Here is a 19,951-nt window from a genome sequence, read left to right as displayed (position 1 = left end):
ATTATTTAAAAGGGTCATCTAAGCCACAAACCCCAAACAGGCCCCTCCCAGTGGCAAGGGCCCCAGAGTGCTCACCAGGTTGACAAAATCCTGGTAGCAGATCTGCCCATCCGCGTGGCTGTCGGCGAGAGCCAGGAGCACCTCCTTTTTGTGCGGGTCCAGCTCAGAGCTGTGGCTCTCCAGGAGGCTCCGGAACTTGCCTGTGCTGATGAAGCCTGTGTTCCCAGGGTCAAACTGAGGGAGAAGCACAGACAGCCATGGCATCAGCAGGACACCCCTTCCTCTCAGCACAGGTGCCCGATCTCCACCACTCACCAGCTCCCAGCCCCAGCCCTCTGCCAAGAGAGGCCCAGGAAGTTTCTGGGATATCTCTCAGGCCCCATGGGAAACATACAAATATGGCATGGACGACCACTTAAATCCTAGCAGGCCCTGGAGAGGTATGAGATCACCATATCCAGCCGTCTCTAGTGAGGATAAGGAAACTGAGGCTCAGAAAGGTTAAAGGATTCCCTCCCCTCCACCCTCACTCCTGACCTTGGACAAAAGGAAAAGAATGAAATGGCAGTGAGTGGAGGAAGATGAGGAGCTTCTGGGGCCTGGGACAGGGAAGAGGTCAGAAGAAGAAGGACGAAGTTCCCACAGAAGGCCTTCCAGGGGTGACAGGCAAGGGGGAAGGGGGCTGGGCCAGGGGACTCCAGCAGGGATGCTGGAGGGCCTGGGGAGCAGAAGCACACCTTTCAAGCCCTTCCCATCTGGCTGTGGCCCCTCTGACAGCCCCCGCCCCATGCATGCCCATATGGAGGCACAAAGAATTGTACAATTCTCCCAAAGACATTGCACTCTTTGGTCCTCTGCAGCTTTGCACATGCGGGCCGTCTGCCTCCAATTTCCTGTCCTCCCTGTCCCCCTGGGAAATTCCTACTTACACTTCCTGATGACTCAGATGTCCCCTTCCCTGGGAAGGCTCCCCTCAGACGTGGTCTGGTCCTACTGCTCCCCCAGCACCTTTTTTTGTGTGCATGATGAAGTATATATGGCAAAACATTTGCCATTTCAACCATTTTTAATGTACAATTCAGTGACATTAATTACGTTCACCGTGTTGTACAACCATTTCCATCATCTGTTTCCAGATTTTTTCATCACCCTTAACAGAAACTCAGTGCCCCTAAAGCAAGAACTCCCTCTTTCTCCCTTCCACTAGTAAACTTTGGTCTATTCTGGATATCCCATTTAAGTGAGATCATACCATGTCTGTCCCTCTGAGTCTGACTTATTTCGTTTAGCATGTTTTCAAGGTTCATCCACGTTGTAGCATGCGTCAGAACTTCACTTCTCTTTATGGCTGAGTAATATTCCATGTATGGAGACACGGCATTTTGTTTATCCAACCATCTGTTGACGGGCCCCCTGCACTATGACAAACCTCTGGAGCACCATTCCCACATTGTTCTCTGATTGCCTGCTGATACCTCTCTTTTGCCTGCTCACTAGACTGTAGGTTCCTTGAAGGCTGGCATCACATCTTATCTCTGGTGCTTAGCAAAGAGCCTGCATAACTGGCACTCAGTAGTGGATATTTGGATAGATACCCAGACTAAACCAAACCAGCTGGCGTTGGCTGGAGTCTGCTTCATGGGGAAACCATGTGTGTCAAAGTAGAACTGTGCTCCATAGGGTTTTCAATGGCTGATTTTTTGGAAGTAGATTGCCCGGCCTCTCTTCCAAGGTGCTTCTGGGTAGACTCCAACCTCCAACCTTTTGGTTAGTAGCCAAGCACTTAACCACTGCTCCACCATAGACAGGTATTAATTTTCTATGAGAAGTCTCAGTGACTCACTGAGAGGCAAGATTGAATTAATCTCCCGAAGAGAAGAACACAACCTTTCTGTCCCTCTTCCATAGGCTCTCTGTCCTCACGGAGTCCACCCAACGCCCCTTCCCTCACACACACACAGAGGGAGGGAACATGGCAACGATAGCCAGAGAGGGAGAGCATGCACACAGAAGGCAGGAGAGGGGGTCCCATCACCCTCGAGGGAAACTGAGAGCTTTTAAAGGAGACTGCGCCCTCACCCAGGGGTAGCAAGGATCAAGGTGAAATCCCATTCTTGTCTCGGCCACTAACTATTGCTGTTGCTGTGTGTCATGGAGTCGATTCTGACTCACAGAGACCTCACACCCTGGTCTCTCGCGGGTGTGAGAGCTTTCCTGGTCACAAAGTGCTTTCACACACAAGCTTTCACCGCATCTCGGAAGCGCCACTGTGAGTTGCTTCGATTCTAAAAGGCAAACAGACGTTGGGGTGCACGTGTGTGCAAGATGAGGGGTGGCTTCCTGTGCCGCCAGGTATGCTCCCGGGGAGTCCAGAAGACCAAACCCATGTTTCTCGTTTTATAGCTAAGGTCACTGCAGGTTATTTTAGGAAAACTGACTCTGCATGCAGCATTTCTAAGAAAATTCAAGAGAAAGAGTCAGGAGCCACAAGTCAGAATGCAAAAAAGAGGACATCTCTACTGAGGCCTGTTTTTAAATCTGCATATCCCGCCACCCTCAACCTCAAATACCAAGTTTCAGAGATGAGATCTATTTGGTTATCACCATCAAGTATTTCAGGAAACTCACTGTTATGGATTGAATTGTGTCCCGCCAAAATGTGTATCGACTTGGCTAACCATGATTCCGAGTAGTGTGTGGTTGTCCACCACTTTGTGATCTGATATGATTATCCTATGTGTTGTAAATACTAACCTCTATGATATTAATGAGGCAGGATTAGAGGCAGTTATGTTAATGAGGCAGGACTCAATCTACAGGATTAGGTTGTATTTTGAGTTAATCTCTTTTGAGATTCAGAGGAGCGGGACCTCATGCCACCAAGAAAGAAGACCAGGAGTGGAGTGTGTCCTTTGGGACCCGGAGTCCCTGTGCTGAGAAGTTCCTAGACCAAGGGAAGATTGATGACAAGGACCTTCCCCGAGAACTGACACAGAGAGAAAGCATTCTCCGAGAGCTGGCACCCTGAATTCAGACTTCTAGCTTCCCAGACTGAGAGAATAAACTTCTGTTCGTTAAAGCCATCCACTTGTGGTATTTCTGTTATAGCAGCACTAGATAACTAAGACACTCACCTACCCTAGGGCCTCCTTTACCTTTCATGCTAGGGCCAGACAGGCCAGACAGTCGGGAGGGGGGTGGTCATTGCTACCCTAATAATGAGCCTCAGGGACACTGGGGGATTCCTGGGGGTGAAGGAGAGCCAGGGATGGGGCTGGTTGCTCAGGCTTTAAAGAAGGCCCTCAAGAATAAAACACCTAATATTTGCTGAATGTTTTCTTGGGGCCAAGTACTGTTCTAAGTACTTTCCGTACACAGTTTCTTTGAACCTCTCCAATAACTTTATGAAGTAGGTCTTATTGTTATCCCCATACAACAGATGAGGAAATGGAGGCACGGAAAAGTGAGCACAGAGAGGTTAAGTAACTGCCTTGAAAGCCGCGGAGCCAGGATGCCACACCCAGAGAGCTTAGCACTACCTCTAAACCACCGCTGGTAGGCACTGACCTTCAGCCTCCAGGGGCAGCTCTGTGGCTCAAAAACAAAATTCAAGGACCAAAGAGGTGAGTGTCAACCTGGGACAGGCAGGAGCCCCAGGGGTTCCCAAATTCCACCCTAAACAGAGAAAAGCCCCCAAACAGCGACCATTCTGACATCCCTACTGCTCAGCTGAGGCAAGCTGAAAAGGGAGGGAACATGGCAACGATAGCCAGAGAGGGAGAGCATGCACACAGAAGGCAGGAGAGGGGGTCCCATCACCCTCGAGGGAAACTGAGAGCTTTTAAAGGAGACTGCGCCCTCACCCAGGGGTAGCAAGGATCAAGGTGAAATCCCATTCTTGTCTCGGCCACTAACTATTGCTGTTGCTGTGTGTCATGGAGTCGATTCTGACTCACAGAGACCTATATGACGGAGTAGAACAGCCCCATAGGGTTTCCTAGGCTGTAATCTTCATGGGAGGAGATCGTCAGATCTTTTCTCCCTCAGAGAGGCTGGTGGGTTTGAACCACCGACCTTTCAGTTGGCAGTGGAGTGCTTAACTGTTGCGCCACCAGTGCTCCTTCGGCCACTAACTAGGGTTTGTGTATTTAGAGTAAATGGCTCCTCTCTGAGCTGTGTTGCCTCATCTTAAACGGGGCTAGCGTCCCCTCAGGCTGTGGTGGGTTGAACCTAACAAATGTGAACAGCAGCTCCTTCCTCAGTGCGCGGGACCCTTCTCATCCCCGAGTCTCCCCAGCTGCCCCCTCACCTCAGGCTGGCACAGGCCACTTGTACTACCCCAACTCCATCACAGGGACTCACTCTCCTGGCTCCGCCTGGTCCCAAGTGGCCCTCAGGTGCTGGGTGGGCACAGGGGGCAGGGGGGTAGGGGTGCAGGTTGAGAAGCAACCATGCATCCTGGGAAAATTCACAGTGAGCACTGCAGGGGGAGCCAGGAAGGGCAGGGCAGTGATCTGCCACACAGCATGGCGTCCCTCCTGCCTCATCTGGGGGGAGGAGGTCTCCTGGCCTTGTGTACACTGGGAACAGGGACGCCAATCCTCTCCCAGGGGCTGCCTCAGACGCTTCAGAGGACAGGGGGCAAGGGAGGTAGGCTGAGATCAGGCAAGGGCCCCTCTCCCTCATTCCTGCTCCAGACAAAGAACCACCTGCTCCCCTCCTACCCCTCCCCCTTCAGGGCTCCCTGCTGTTGGTCTAGTGACAGGGGCTGTCCTGTGGCTCCTCCAACCCCCACCCCCACCACCGCCTCCCTGCCCTGCCCAGGCACACCACAGGCTCTAGACTGCAGAAACAAGCTGGAATCAGGCCGAGCCTCCCTTCTCTGCCAAAACTCTACCTTTCATGCCAGGGCCAGACAGGCCAGACGGTGGGGGGGTCACCACTACCCTGATAATGAGGCCTCAGGGACACTGGGGGAGATGAGGGAGAGCCAGGGATGGGGCTGGCTGCCTGGGCCCCACGGATGTACACAGGACACCCCCCAACCACCCCCCAATACCTGAGAAGATGAGGGCCAGAGCAGAGGCTGATGGTGGGCATGGGGAGGGGAGGTGGGAGGGCAGAGAGCCGCGGGAGAGACAAAGGGAGCAAGAGACAAAGATAGGACGCACACAGAAAGCAGGAGAGAGGGGGTCCCACCACCCTTGAGGGAAACAGAGAGCTTTTAAAGGAGGCTGTGCCCTCACCCAGGGGTAGCAAGGATCAAGGTGAAATCCCATTCTTGCCTCGGCCACTAACTATTGCTGCTGTCGTGTGCTGTGGATCCGACTCACAGAGACCCTATATGACAGAGTAGAACAGCCCCATAGGGTTTCCTAGGCTGTAATCTTCATGGGAGCAGATCACCAGGTCTTTTCTCCCTCAGAGAGGCTGGTGGGTTTGAACCACCGACCTTTCAGTCAGCAGTGGAGTGCTTAACCGTTGCACCACCAGGGCTCCATGGTTTGCGTACTTAGGGTAAATGGCTCCTCTCTGAGCCGTGCTGCCTCATCTTAATCGTGGCTAGCATCCCCTCAGGTTGTGGTGGGTTGAACCGAGCAAATGTGGACAGCAGCCCACCCAGGGCCAGGCGGCACTGGCTCAGTGCCCGGCTTCACTGGCTGGTCAAATCAAGGGTTGAAGCGCCCGCAAAGCCGGAGCTGGCCCTCTCTGGGCACACTTCTGCCCTTTTGGCCTCCTACACAGCCTGCTGGAGTGGTCTGGAGTGTTTGGGGAAACAGGTCCTATAAAAGCCACCTCCTTGGTGAGGCCCCAGGAGCTCCTGCGGGTGCTCTGTGCCCTGGATTTGCCCACAGTGGCAGGGGGCACTCTTGGCATGAGGTCTGGGCTGAGTCCAGGCAGCTGCCTGGGAACTCAGGGAGCATCTTCGCAGCTGCTACCTGAATAGGGCCTGGTGCTGTGCAAGGAGGGGGGCCAAGGCCAGATTCGGCCAGAATGGAGCACGCTGGTGGCAGAGGGGGGAGAACGGTACAAAGTGAGGAGCTATCCCCCCTACTTCTCCTGCCCACCTGCCTGGCCCTTGAAAAGAGCAGGGAGAGGCTCCTTGGGGACAGTTAATCCTGCCAGCACCCAGCCTGCTGGCCCCCTAATCCTCCAGGTCACCGGTTCTCCCCAGCCTGCAGCCTCACACCCTCTGCCATATCTCCCATCTCCCACCCTGGACCCCTTCCTCTCTGTAATGGTCCCCTCTTGTAATGCTGCCACCAGGGGCTCCTTCCGCCTCTCTGGGGTGGGGAGGGCAGGGGGGTTTTGGAAGGAGCCCCATCCCCAGCTGCTGTGCCAACATGATGAACACATCATTTAACCACCTGCCTCAGTTTCCCCACAAACGAAGTGGTAGGAACTCTTCCTTGTCTCCTCGAGGAGAAGTAAGAGAGTCCATACCCACCCTTGTGTGTATAAACACGCCCTATACAAATTGGGGTTGGGGAAGGGTGTGTATAAACACACCCTATACAAATTGGGGTTGGGGAAGAGTAACCCACAACCTCACAATACCCCTTTCACTCTCTAGTATCCCAGTTTAAATGATAAATTACATGGTCCCCCAATTTAAACCTCAGAGTCCCTGAGGGGACACAAACAGTTAAGCACTTGACTACCTACCTACCTACCCATTGCCATTGAGTCAATTCCAACTCATACAACCCTACAGGACAGAGCAGAACTGCCCTATAGGGTTTCCAAGGCCATAAATCTTTACAGAAGCAGACTGCCACATCTTTCTCCCTTGGAGTGGCTGGTGGGTTCGAACTGCTGACCCTTCAGTTAGCAGCCTAGCTGCTTAACCAGTGTGCCACCAGGGCTCCTTAAGCACTCAACTACTACCTGAAAGACTGGTGGTTCGAACCCACCTAGAGGTGCCTTGGAAGATAGGCCTGGCCATCTGCTTCTGAAAGGTCACAGCCTTGAAAACCCTATGGAGCACAGTTCTACTCTGCACAATGGGGTCGCCATGAATGGGAACCAAGTAACGACAACAACGTTTAACCTCACGACAACCCTTCTAAGGTAGATACTATTATTAGCTCCATTTTACAAGGGAGATCACCAGGCACTGAGAGCTGAGCTGCCCAAGTCTGAACAGCTGGTAACTGGTGCAGCTGGATTCACACCCAGGCAGAGGGGCCCAGGGCCTGCACCTTCCTCCAACCTTAGGATGCTGTGGCTAAAAGGAGTTTGACAGATCCCAGCCCAAGCTTCTCATTCATTCATTTAACAAATATCTACTAAGGACTGATTATGGGCCAGGCATTGTGCTCATTTTATAGATGGGAAATAGACGCGCAGAGAGCAAGAGCTCAAAGTCACAGACTGAGTTAGTGGCTGAGATGGGACTAGTCTCAGGTTCCCCCGCTGGTGTTGGCTGGTTCCAGCCCTGCCCTCCCTTCCTCGCTTTTCTCTGGCTTGTTCAGGTGTATGAAGTACAACTGCGGGCTCAGGGTTTCCCAATGTGTGTTTTGTGGAACACCAAACCCAAGATGGTGCAACAAATAAGGGTTCTATGGTCCCATAAGTTAGGGAAACCCTCTTGGAGGGCCATGATGCATAAAAGCATATTAAGGGCTCCACAAAGTCTTGCAGTGGAAAAATCTGTCTGATTTCATTCAGCACATCATTTCCCAAACTTACTTGATCTTTGATCATACTATTTTTTCATGAGACGGGTCAGAACCTGGTTTTTAGGAACTGGTCTCTCTCCTTAGCAGAGAGGCTTAAGGTCTTTGAAAATTCACTTCCAGCCCCAGCTTGGGGCAGCCAGATGGTGCTTGTTATACTTGCTCCTGCCTCTGCACAAGTCGTTTACCTCTGTGTACCTCAGTTTCCTTACCTGTTAGATGGGACTAACAACATTTGCTCTAGGATTAGTTCCACTCCATGGAACACTCTCTGGGGCAAATGCATGAGTCCAGAGTAGAGTCCATTTTTCCCTTTTGTGACGCTCAGCCCCATTGCTGGCAGTTCTGAACCAGCCTTTTGCTTCCCTCAGGGCAACTGACACTTTGCCTGGAATTCTCCAGCAAAGCCAGAAGTCTGCAGGATCCAGGCCTCAGCCAGAGGGTTGACTGAGGACACCAGGCCTGAGGAGAGGCTGAGGAATCAGTGACAGACCTAATGGGGCCGCTGAGTCTGAGCTCTCAGGGAACAAACTCCGCCGGAGCTGGGATTTGCCTGCTCAGCACCCAGGACAGCAGCACCGCCTCTTCCCCTCCTGCTCCAGGCCAGCAAGCCCAGCTAAGGCTTCTGAATTCACCCTGCAGCTACGAAGCATAAGAAGGGAACCATGTATTCTATATCTTTTATGTATGTGTGACTTGCACAAACTGCATTCCCAGGACAATTACACATTGGTCCTCGCTCCCAGCACTTGAATTCCCTTCTCTGATCCTCCTCTCCCAAGAAGAACCCCTCCCTGTCCTGATCTGGAGAGCCCAGGACTTCAATCAGGGGTGTGGGCACTTTCAAGGACTCCAAAGTCTGCACCTGCAGCCAGTGAACCAGCTGCCATCCTGGTGAAGACTTCTTGGGTCTAGAAGGTAGGGATCTGTGTGATCTCGGGCAAGCTTCCCACCTCCATCCTCACCATCTTCTCCTGCTCCATTAAGGCAGAATGAGCCCTGGGAAATGACCACAGGGCCTGTGTGCTGGGCAGGGGCTAAGGCGCAGGCAGCTGTCCCTCCCCACTTGGGGCAGGGGTTACCACAGCTCATCTGCCGGCTCCTTGCATCATTACCACGGCTTCTGAGCAGAGCAGAATTAACGAGGTTGCCCAGGGGTTTAGGGCTCAGCAGAGCTGTCCCCACCCAACAGCCAGAGCCCACCAGGGGCCTCGGGCCCATTCACGGATATTTACAGCCCCGTAAATTAGGTCCAGGCCTGCAGCTGCTGAGGTCAGGAGGCGAAGTAATGGGAGTAGGGGCTTTCTGTTCCATTTTCTCTTCCTTGCAAACGAGGATGCTAATTCATCCCAGAAAGAAAACCACCTCACACCCTTTCCCTACCTCCCTCCTCCCCTGCCTCTTTAAAATACTTCCTTTCACATATATTTTATTATTTTTTTATTCTTACACCAAAGGACCCCCGGTGGCGCAACTGTTAAGTGCTCAATTGCTAACTGAAAGGTTGGTGGTTTGAACCCACCCTATAGCTCCATGCGACAAAGACCTGGCAATTTGCTCCTGTAAACATTACAGCCAAGAAAACCCTATGAGGCAGTTCCACTCTGTCACATGTGGTCACTATGAGTTGAAAACCGACTCAATGGCACCTAACAACAACAACATTCTTACACCAACCCTCGAGTGTTATTAGCCCCATTTAACAGATAAGGAAACTGAGGTACACAGAGGTAAACGACTGGCACAGAGGCAAGAGTGAGTATAACAGGCACCATTTGGCGTGCCCCAAGCTGGGGCTGGGAGTGGATTCTGAAAGGCCTTATGCCTCCCTGGGACGGAGAGAGACCAGTTTCTAACACCCAGACTCTGGCCCCTCCTGTCCCTGGGCCTCCCCAGACGGAGGCACCATCGCCCTTGTTCCCCTGGGATCTGGCCAGGCCAGGCCTTTGACAGCTGGAGACGCTCAGCAATTCCAGGATTCCCAGTGGATTATTTCTGTCCTTTCAGCTGCCACCACCGGGAGAGATGGCTCATCCCTCTCACAAGGGCTTCTCCCAAGGGCCCCATGCCAGACTCCTGAGCATCCCCCATGTAAGTCAGAGAGCTGAACGCCAAGATCCGGGGCTGGGGGTGATTAGGGAGCTAGAACGCCTTTCCCTCAGCAGGGAAGCCTCATCCCTGAGGTCCCTCCGGGCCCAGGGCTGTGCCCCGGCTGAGCCACTGGACAGTCAGCATGCTTTCAGAAAACCACACCTCCCCAGTGAGGGGAAGAAGAGGCCGCAGACTTTCCCTGGAATGCAGGAAGCTGGGGCTGGGTGGACAGTGAGAGGCGGGGGGGGGGGTCACCTCATCCCACCAGGTCCTGTTCCTTCCCACCCTGGGAGAGCTCTCCTCAGGAAGACACTGCTTCTCCCTCTAGGGCCTGGAAGGCCTCCGAGGCACACACAAAGGTCCGCTCCAGGAATGACCCCTGCCTTTGCCACAGTCACAGTGGCAGGAGGGGGCTGTGACTCAGAGGCAGGCCCCTTGGGCACCCAAGAGCAGACATAATGGCTATGCTGACTCATCAGGGCCCAGCTGTCACAGCTGCCTGGGGACTGGAGCCAAGTCACAGCCATACAGCCCTGGACTCTCAGGGGAGCAGCAGGCAGGGAGAGGTAGGGCTAAGGGGGGGGGGGCGTGTCTTAACATCTGCTCCATTCTTGCCCTTCAGCCCAAACCTATTTTCTCCTTCTGCTTCCCCTGGGAGACTCCAAGGGTCCCTCCAGTCCCCGGGGAAAAGGAGAGAGCTCAGAGATCCAGGGGCAGCACGCAGGGAAGGGGAGCAGGGTGGGAAGGATAAAGGGGCACTGAACTGCCCACTGGAGTCCCTGGGTGGTGCAAATGGTTAATGCGCTCAGCTGCTAACCAAAAGGTTGGAGGATCGAGTCTACCACAGGCAGCTTGGAAGAAAGGCCTGGCAATCTACTTCCAAAATTTTAGCCATCGAAAACTCTATGGAGCACAGTTCCACTTGGACACACATGGGGTCTGGTTACTGGTAACCTGCCCATTCACTTCCAGTGGTCCCTCTGCCAACTGCATTGAGCCCAAAGGATTTTGGGGACCAGGGGTAAGCCCTGTTTCAGAAGCCAGCCAGAGCCTTTCATACAAACACACCACATACCCCTCCTTTGCAGAGGGTCCTCATTTGCTCTGTGTCTTTGGGCAAGCTCCGCCCCCTCAGGCCTCAGTTTCCTCCTCTGTAAAGAGGGAAGAACACTGTTTGCCTCACAGGGCTGCTGAGAGAACAAAACAAGACAATGGATGTATATGCACATAGTAGACACTCAATGTGTGCTCCCTCAAAAAATGTTTACCATCTCAAACCTGTACCCCACTTCAAAAAAGCTGGGGGACTGGGGACGGGGGCTACCCCTGGTTGTTCACAACTCAAGATACGCATGGATTCATTTCTGTGACACAAGACAATGCTCTGGTCTCAGTCTCACAATCGACCACTAACTAATGCTCCAGCAGGAACTGACAAATCGGGACATCGGGCAGAGGGGAGGCTGCCCCAGCCCTTGGTGACCAGATGCCTCGTTCCCAGCCCCACTCCCGCCACACAGGCAGGGACAAGCCTGGTGAGCAGAAGGGAAATGTATGCTGGGGCATCGACTCTTCCCCAGGCAGCCTTTGTCCAAAGACTTCTCTCCTTTCTCTCTGGAAAGTTTAGAGGGGGAATGTGGTTTTCCAGCTTCTGCCCCAAAGAACGCAGCATGATATGGTAGAAGGAACACCCAGAATGCAGATCTGGACACTTTAAGATTTAGATCTATCAAATGTCAGTGCTCATTTTGAAAACAGCGTTTATTTCTTTAAATTCCAGTAACGTGATAACAACAATATCTGTATCAGGTATTCACTGTATCCTGTCCCTAGTACTACGAACAAATTATTATCTCATTAGCCTTTCCAACAGCCCTGCAGGGATGGTATTATTCTAGGCAGTTTACAAAGGAGAAAACTGAGGCATGAAGAGGTTAGCTGGCTTATCCTTTGTCACATAGCTCGTAGGGGCAGAACAAGGACCTGACCCACATCTGCCTGACTAGTCTGTGTCCTCTCCACTGAAGGACCCCGCTGGCCTTAGTCACCCCAGGCTGCCCAGTGATCAAATGGACGGCCTGCTGGCAGGAACTCTGGCCAGACAGACAGCTGGATTCTAGTCTCAGCTCTGACACTGATGCACCAAATGGCCTCAGAAGGTCACTTATCTTCTGTGGCCTCAGTTTCCTCGTTCACAAAATGAGCAAATGAGAAAAATGCTTCCACCGACCTTCTCATACTTCATGGACCTTGAGCTGGCAGCAGACCTAGAGGGGCCAAGATAGGTGAGGTAGCCCCACAGTCAGGGTCTGCTCCTGGAGAGGATATTTTAACCCAAGACAACGCATGCAGGGCTGTGGGTCAACTTGTCAGGCCCTCACACATTTGTGTACCTATTCTGCGTCAGGAGGCAGGCAGGCAGCCCCCAATCTCGAGTGTCTTGGCCTTACTGCTCAATCACTATCAAATGCTATTTTGTGAGTGGTCAGGGATAAAAGAGTTAACTCCAGCATGACTGATGGGGTCACTGGGGCAGGGCAGGGTAGGGAAGCTGGCTTTGTGGTGGAGGCAAGTCCATGGCCTAAATGGTCCTGGAGGCCACTTGATAAGGGGTTGGGGGTGCAGAGCCCATGTGAAGGCTCCCGTTAAGCCCATGGCTTTGTCCCTCTCTGGGAACCCCTCTCTGCCGGTTAATCATGTGTTCTGGGGGCCGTGGCCAATGCCGCAGTCTCTGGGGCACGGTTTTTCTCTGCAGCTCCTCACTGATCCATTCAGCGCTCCATCTGAGCCTCTTTCAGTTCCCAGAGGCCCCTTAAGCCAGCCTGCAGAAGGACTGCAAATGAGGTGGGCTTCGGGGTCAGGCCAAGGGAAGGCTCCCAGGCTGGGGGCAGGGGGACTCCTCTGGGCTCAGAAGTTGCTCTCTCTCCAGGAGGCCATACTGGGAAGGAGCTGGTCTAGAGCGGCCACGGCCTTCCCCGTGGGACCTGGATCTTACAAGCGGTCCCTGTGCATCTTCCAGCAAATTCTGATTCCCAGTCAAGAGACGTCTGTCGAACATTCACTGGGTATCAAGAATTGTGAAGGGAGTTTCCACTTCCATTTAATTCCCACAGTCACCTATGGAGTTAAAGATTATTATCCCCATAAGTGGTTAAGAGCATGGCTGCTAATCAAAAAGGTCAGCAGTTTGAACTCACCAACCCCTCCTTGGAAACCCTATGGTGCAGTTCTACTCTGTCATATAGGGTTGCTATAGGGTCAGTATGAGTCAGAATCGACTCGATGGCAAAGGGTTTTTTTATTACAGATGAGGAAACTGAGGCTCGCAGAGCTAATATAACCTGCCACCAATCACAAAGTCAGTAAGATTTGAAGCCAGGTCGGTCTGACTCCAAATCCAAAGTTCTGTCCAAAGCTGCCCATACAAGCTTCCTGTTCGTGGCACATGGTTATAATTTCAGTGGGATAGCCAGGACTTGTCTGCTTTCCTTCTGATCAGTGGCCTAACTAGGAGGATGAGGGGGTACGGATGGCACTGGGTGACACTCTCAGAGGGGGTGACACCAAAATGACTGTCTGTAAAATTTTTGTGCAGTATTTCAGCAGAAATGTATTATTTTTTACAAAAGTATTCCTGTAGTTAGTTATAACAAAAAGAATTTTTTCATAAGCCCAGCTTACATGTATCAATATGCCTACAAGGCTAAAACTCTATGCTAATTTACTTTTTGAACCTTCTAATGCACTCTGGTCGGAGCTGTCATTATTACCCAATTCCAATGCCGCTTCAAATTACGTGGTCTGCGCGTGCTACAAGCATGCACTGTTGTTACAGTTGCTGCTGGTGTTTTTACAGTTGCTGATTCGTTAAATTTTCTGGTGTTTTAGCTACAATATTGTGGTAATTAGCATGAGGGTGACACCAAGAGTTACTACACCAGGTGACACCAACCCTAGTGATGCCACTGCTTCTGCTGGATTAGCAAAGCGGAGGTCTCCTTCTGGGCTCTGGGAAATGCATGCTCCCCAGTGGGAAGGGGAAAAGGGAAACACAGTGATATCATCAAGTTTCTTTCAATTCTTCCTTTTCCCTCTTTCTAGTTTGAGCTTGTAAAGTTATTGTGTCTTATTGACTTAGCAAAACACTGTTTCAAACCCTCTGACTCATTAAACATTTGGAGATCTTGGAGGCATTTTTAAGGGCAAATTCGGAAATGGCTCTTCCAACCCAGGAAGCCCTTTGTGGGTTAACCTGGCGCCAGTCCGATATCTGCCACTGACCTGCTATTTGACCTTGGATCCTTGAGAGCTTGGGTTCAGGGGAGACCCTGGCGTTCAGGAAGGGACCGAGAGTGAAACGATCAAAGCACAACCAGAAAAAGAGGAGCTTGTAGGAAACCTACATAAGAGATATAAAGGAATAACTAAACCGTACATTGTTGTTGTTAGGTGCTGCTGAGTCAATTTCGACCCATAGCAACCCCATGTGACAGAGAAAACTGCCCCATAGGGTTTTCTAGGCTGTAATCTTTTACGGAAGCAGATAGCCAGGTCTTTCTCCCATGGAGCCGCTGGGTGCGTCAGCAGCCGAGTGCTTAACCATTGTGCCACAGGGCTCCACAAAGGGTACATTACCTGTGCAAAATTATAAATATTAATGGAATAGATCAGAAATAAAAAATAAACCTAACTGCATATAAAAATTTACCAAATGATATAATTTTTCAAACAATGTTTAAAGGAAGGGTTTCTTAATAAGTGATGGATAGAAATAAAATACAGATGGAGTAAAGGGTTAGATGATTTTTTTAAGTCGTAGAAAAATAGAAGTGCAAATGAGAAACTAATTTGCTCTATAAAGTTTCACCTAAAACGCAATAAAGAAATAAAATAAAATAAAAAAGAGGAAAAAAGAAAAATAGACGTGCATATTTACGAGGTCTAGAGATGATGAAAACACTCTCAGGTCTGAAGTAACAGAAGGAATCACGAAGGAAAAGTCCAACAGGTTCAATTACAGCAAACTAAGTCATGTTTACCTTAATATTATATACACTACAACAAGATGGAGCCCTGATGGCATAGTGGTAAAAGAGCCTGACTGCTAACCAAAAGGTCAGCAGTTCAAATCCACCAGCCGCTCCTTGGAAACCCTATGCGCCAGTTCTACTCTGTCCTGTGAAGGTTGCTATGAGTCGACGGCAGCTAACAACAACAACAAAGAGGGAACCCAAAGGTTTTGGGAAAGTGCTTGCACCAAATATTACAAAAGATTAATATTGATGGTAACTTAAAATCTATGAAAACATTTAGGAAAACCATCAAGATCCCAAGGATATAAAAGGGCAACTCCCTTGAGATGAAGTTCAAACAGGAAACGAACACGTGGAAAATCAGGGGGCTGAACTGAAGACCTTCGGGGTTCCTACCTCCTTTAACTTCTGGGACCCACGGGGAGGAAGTGGGAGAATGGGTGACAGGGCATGGCGTGGACTGACCCTGCTACACCCCTGCGTAAGCTCCCAGACAAACGCGCAGGACACCAGGGGTCCAGGTAAAATTCCAAAGGACTTGGGCCACCTGTTTTCTTCACCTCCAACTCCCACAGAATGCATCTCTGGCCATTTAGTTGAGGGATGATCATACAGGACCAACAAGGCCAAGGTCATGGCTTCTAGCTCTTAAGGTCCAGTTGGCTTCATGCTGGGTCAGGGCTACTCCACCAACTGAAGAACCAGACAGCATGAACTGGTCCAACTCATCTTAAGACCTGATAAACAGGCCCTGGCAGGTTCCAGTTTGAAACTGGGTGACCACTGGTGTCCCCTTGACTCAGGAAGGGAAGGAGGACATGCCTGACTGGGGCCACCATCCCATTCCACTGACCTCTGGAAGATGCATTCCAGAGCCACATTTGCTTGAAGGAATTGACAGCTGCCCCCATTCACCAACAGTGTGTCTATTTCTGTACTAAGGGGTAGGGAGGCTGTCTGCAACCCCCAGCCAAACTTTCTTTTCTAAGTGTACCAAGTTCACCAATCACCAAACTCTACCTTCAAGCAGGCCTAGAGGAAGAGGCAGCAAGGATACAACACTTCAGCTTTCTGAGAAACTTGGCATCCTTCTGAGGTCGTGTTCATTTGTGAAGCTTCATACAGATTCTTCATTTAGCCCTATTAAGGGACTAGGCTATGTTGTTTTAATGAAGTAAGACATGAGCGCAGAGGAACTGGACATCTGACCAGAGGTCAAAGCTCTGCTCACAAACGGCCCTCCTTACACACAAAGCACCAACAGGATGACAGAAGCTAGAAATGGGCTTCTAGTGCTGCATGGGGATGGGGAGCAGACATGGGGCAACTCACAGTGAGAAAAGCCATTTGCCCAGAGTAAGTGTTGGTCATTTCTTTTATAGAATTAATTGTGTCCTTCCAGAATGGTTTCTGCATTGCCTTCCCAGAAGTAGGAGGAAGCTCTCAGTAACATCCAGGATCTCCTCCAGTTTGAAAAATCAGATTCCATAGGCCACCTGATAATGTAAGGTGCTACACCTTCTCTTTGCTCTGTCAAATTCCAAGATCTCTGTACTAGAAGCTTCCTTCATTCACCCAAATGGTTCATTTTAAAAAATAAACACACACACACACAAACATACACACACACACAGGGACTGGCAAAGGAAATTAATCAAATGAGAAAGACAGGCCCAGACAGAGGAAAAAAGGGATACATTTTGTTCTAGGTTCTGATTCTAAATCTGGCAGGAGGTGTGAAGGGCTGGCAGCTTGGTGGTGGTGGTGGTAGTGGTGGCAGCAGCGCCAGCTCCCTCCTGCCTCAGGGCGGCAGGCCAGCAGCCCCTGTGCTCTTAAGAGCCAGAGGGAGAGTGGGTGGCACTCAGGAGGGAGCTGAGGGAGAGATGCTCCACCCATCAGGACCGGAGCCAGTGCACGCACCCCAAACCACAGCCAAGCCTCAGTGGTTAATGTGAACGAGACCCACCCCTCACCCTCACCCCAGGACCGCCACGTCTTTCAAGCTGCATGTCCACGTTTGGCATCTGCATTTAGCTGGCTCCTCAAATTGAACTTGTTCAAAACCAAAGCCATCATTTTTGACAACTACCCCCTGCTTCGTCTTTTCTTTTTCCTCTTAGGTTCAGAATCTTGACGCTGTGTATGGGATTCCACTCAAAGCTCCAATCATCTGTTGTTGTGTTGTTAGTTGCCGCTGTTGACTCAGCGCCGACTCATGACAACCTCACGTATAACAACATATAACGCTTGGTGCTTCGCCAAACCGTCTGCCAAGACCCTACAATTATCCCATTCCTTGTCCCTCCTCCTTTCCGTTCTCACTCTTATCCTCCAAGTCTAGGTGCCTGTCTCCATTCAGTGAGCAGACTCCTGGCTAGTCTCATCTCTGCAATCCATTTCACCTCTATCCCACCATCACAGAGGGATCTTTCCAAAGCATTGCTTGGAATCAAGAAACAAATCTGCTAAAAAAAACTTTCAAAGGCTTCCCCTGCCTGAAGTTGCATCCAAGCTACTCTCTCAGTTTTATCTCCCACTCCAACCCAACACACTCCCCCTGGCTCAACCAGACTGATCTCTTCAAGGCGTGATTCCCGACACGGGGACGTGCCCTGCCTCTTCTCCTTCTGCACTATCGGACAGGCAGGGAGAAGAAAGCAGGGGAGTCTTGGGAGACACAACAGCACCCAACTCAAGTACCAAGCTAACAGGAGAGATATTTCCTTACTGAAAGTCCAATGTTTGTCTCCAAATTCAAAAGCCAACACTCCCAACCCACTCCCCACATCTAGGCTCTAGGCATGGCAAACCATCACATGCCATTTTCTTTCTGCAACTCCCAAGCACTCCCCCATCCCTACCGAAGAATTCAAGAAGTGGAATCAGCCTTCAAAAGGGCACATAAGGATGGCAGAGGTTTGACCTCAGTGGTGGCCATGGACCTTCGGTGGTGGTGGTAGAAAGGGAGGGGGGACATTAACCCAAGCCCTTCTCCCACCTCCTTGGCCCCCTACTGCAATCCTCTGGCATATAGAGAATTTATTGGGCATTCAATTAATATTCCAATTTCCACAAGGTATAAACCTGGCTCTGGTGCAGCAGAGTTGGGAGGAGCAGGGGGAGGGGAGGGATTGTCTCAGGGAAGCCCAATGCCTCCTTCTGATACCTGGAGAGTAACTGAGAGCAGTGTCGTTCAGCCCCAGAGATGCACTAAGCCACACCCCCACCCCATGTCACCCTCTCAGGAGCACAGAGCTTAGGGAAGCCCACGCAAGCAGGGAGATTGACTGTGGGGAGGGCTGGAAGGAAGAGGGAGGATTTAACTGCTCACATACCTGATCAAACAGGACTTTCCAGTGCTGGCAGAGAGGGAGGCCATGCAGGAGAAGAGGAAGAGGAGAAAAAGAAAGAAACACAGACTTATCACCAAGGCCTCTGTAGCCCTCTGATGTTTCCAACATAGCTTCCCAGCTGCTGCCCAGGAGTCATCACCAGGCTTGAGATGAGCACAAGAGAGCAGGGAAAACCTGGGAAGAGCTCCCCTCAAAAGAGTCTACGCTGAGCAAAGGGAAGGAATTTCTGGGGTGAGGGTGGAGGGTGTTTTCTTGTTCTGGGACAGGCAGGTGGAGGGATGAGCAGAACAAGGGTGATTCTCAACAATTACCAGATAAAGCTGTTCAACTCTGTCCAAGTGCCTCTAATAACTTCTGCTGCCTAAAGCGCATGTCCTCTCTGCACCCAGGCCGGGGAATGCATGTCCGCTGCTATTCCATCAGCCCTGCTACAGCCCTTCTTAACCTGCTGGGGGCCAGAGACTCCCACCCAGGAAGACTCACCCCTACAGAAGCACTAACATTTTGCCTGCCGTTTGGGTTGGGGGTGGGGGTCACAAATCTCCTGAAGCACATCCAGTCTCTTCCAAGACTGAGTGTTACCTGGTGAGTGAGTACAGGAGATCCTAGCACGGGTCGGGGGCCAGAAGAAAGCGATAGGTTTAACCACAGGAAATAAAGCCGAGAGAAGCCCTTAAGCGTCCCCAGGTTACGTTCTGTAGGCTGGGGGTCCTGGCTCACTCCCATCTCCCCATCCTGAGGGAGGGTCAGGGCAGGACAGGGTGTCCGCCCAGTGTTTCCCCTCTATTTGCAGCTTCATCCCTGAAGGGAGAAGCTTAAGAAACTCCAGTTCCCAGGACTCCCCGGTGCCGGCTCCACCGATGGTTCGCAGGACTGGAGGGAGGGAGACTCGGGCAGCAGATGGCAGGGAAGCCCTCTGGGGCAGCTCCTCCCTATCCTCGCCCAGGGGACCGTTCCTGCCACCGACGCGGTATTGGACTCCCGAGCCCCCTTCTGAGAGACAAACCGCTCCAGTCTCCCTTCCGTCCCTCCGTCGGCCGGCTTCAGGGAGAGGGGCCAGTTTGAATTCCAATCAGTGTCGCGACAGTGAAGGTGCCGGGCGAGAGCTAATCCGGGAGCAGAGAAAGGGGTCGCCAGACCGGTCTGCGCTGCCAGAGGCCAGGGACTCGGCGGCATCCGCTCCTTCTAGAGGTCCCAAGAGCCCGCAGGTCCCGAGTGGGAGGGGAAGGGTAGCCACTGCTGTGACGCGGCCGCCTCTGCGGGAAAACGCCGTGTCCCGGGCACTGCACCAGGCGCGGGGAGGGGGCTCTGGCGGCCAGCGGGTCCCCGGTGTGGCGGCTTGAGCAGCGGGTTCCGGAGCAGTGTCCCGCAGGGAAGCCGCGGAAGCCCCAGCAGGGGTGGTGCGCGCGTGCGTTTGGGGGAGCTGGGTCCCTCCGCCCCCTCTCGCCCGCGGGGACCCGGCCAATCCCGGGCGCTCCCGCGTCACCTTGAAACCTTCAAGTTGCCCCGCGGGGGCGAGACGGGGGCAGTTCGTCCCCTACTTCCCCCTAGAAAGTTTGCTCGGGCGGGGAGGGGGCACTCACGTCCTCCGGCGCCGCGGGCAGCGGCTCCTCGGCCTCGGGTTCCAGCTCCTCGATGCGCTCCGCCTCCGCACAGGCGGCCACTGCGGGTCCCGGGCTGGGGTGCTCGCCCATGGCCGAGACGGGGGTCGGGGCGGCCGGCGGCTGCAGGTCTCTTCCTGGGGCGCCGGGCTAACTTTGCGCCGCGGCGGCCGCGCCGCTCGTGGGGCTCGGTG

General features: G+C 52.2%; 1 protein-coding gene across 2 annotated transcripts in view; it reads right to left on the bottom strand.

Moving 5' to 3' along the window:
- RHBDL3 (rhomboid like 3) overlaps positions 1-19,858 on the bottom strand; it is a 51,665-nt gene extending 31,807 nt beyond the window's left edge. Inside the window, exons 1-3 of one of the 2 annotated variants that reach the window (XM_004385401.2) lie at positions 19,740-19,857; positions 18,139-18,162; positions 76-234 (exon numbers count right to left, since the gene is read on the bottom strand). In XM_004385401.2, the coding sequence (XP_004385458.1) occupies positions 76-234; positions 18,139-18,162; positions 19,740-19,850 (294 nt within the window). In that variant the 5' untranslated portion in view covers positions 19,851-19,857. Of the gene's footprint in view, positions 1-75; positions 235-18,138; positions 18,163-19,739 lie in introns of both variants that reach the window. The other variant, XM_004385402.1, reaches the window with a different exon arrangement.
- Between the last annotated feature and the right edge of the window lie 93 nt (positions 19,859-19,951).

The sequence above is a fragment of the Trichechus manatus genome, unplaced genomic scaffold (assembly GCF_000243295.1).
Source record: "Trichechus manatus latirostris isolate Lorelei unplaced genomic scaffold, TriManLat1.0 scaffold00138, whole genome shotgun sequence".
Taxonomy (NCBI): Eukaryota; Metazoa; Chordata; class Mammalia; order Sirenia; family Trichechidae; genus Trichechus; species Trichechus manatus.
The sequence above is the reverse complement of the archived record's forward strand: the minus strand, read 5'-3'. Positions and strand labels throughout refer to the sequence as shown.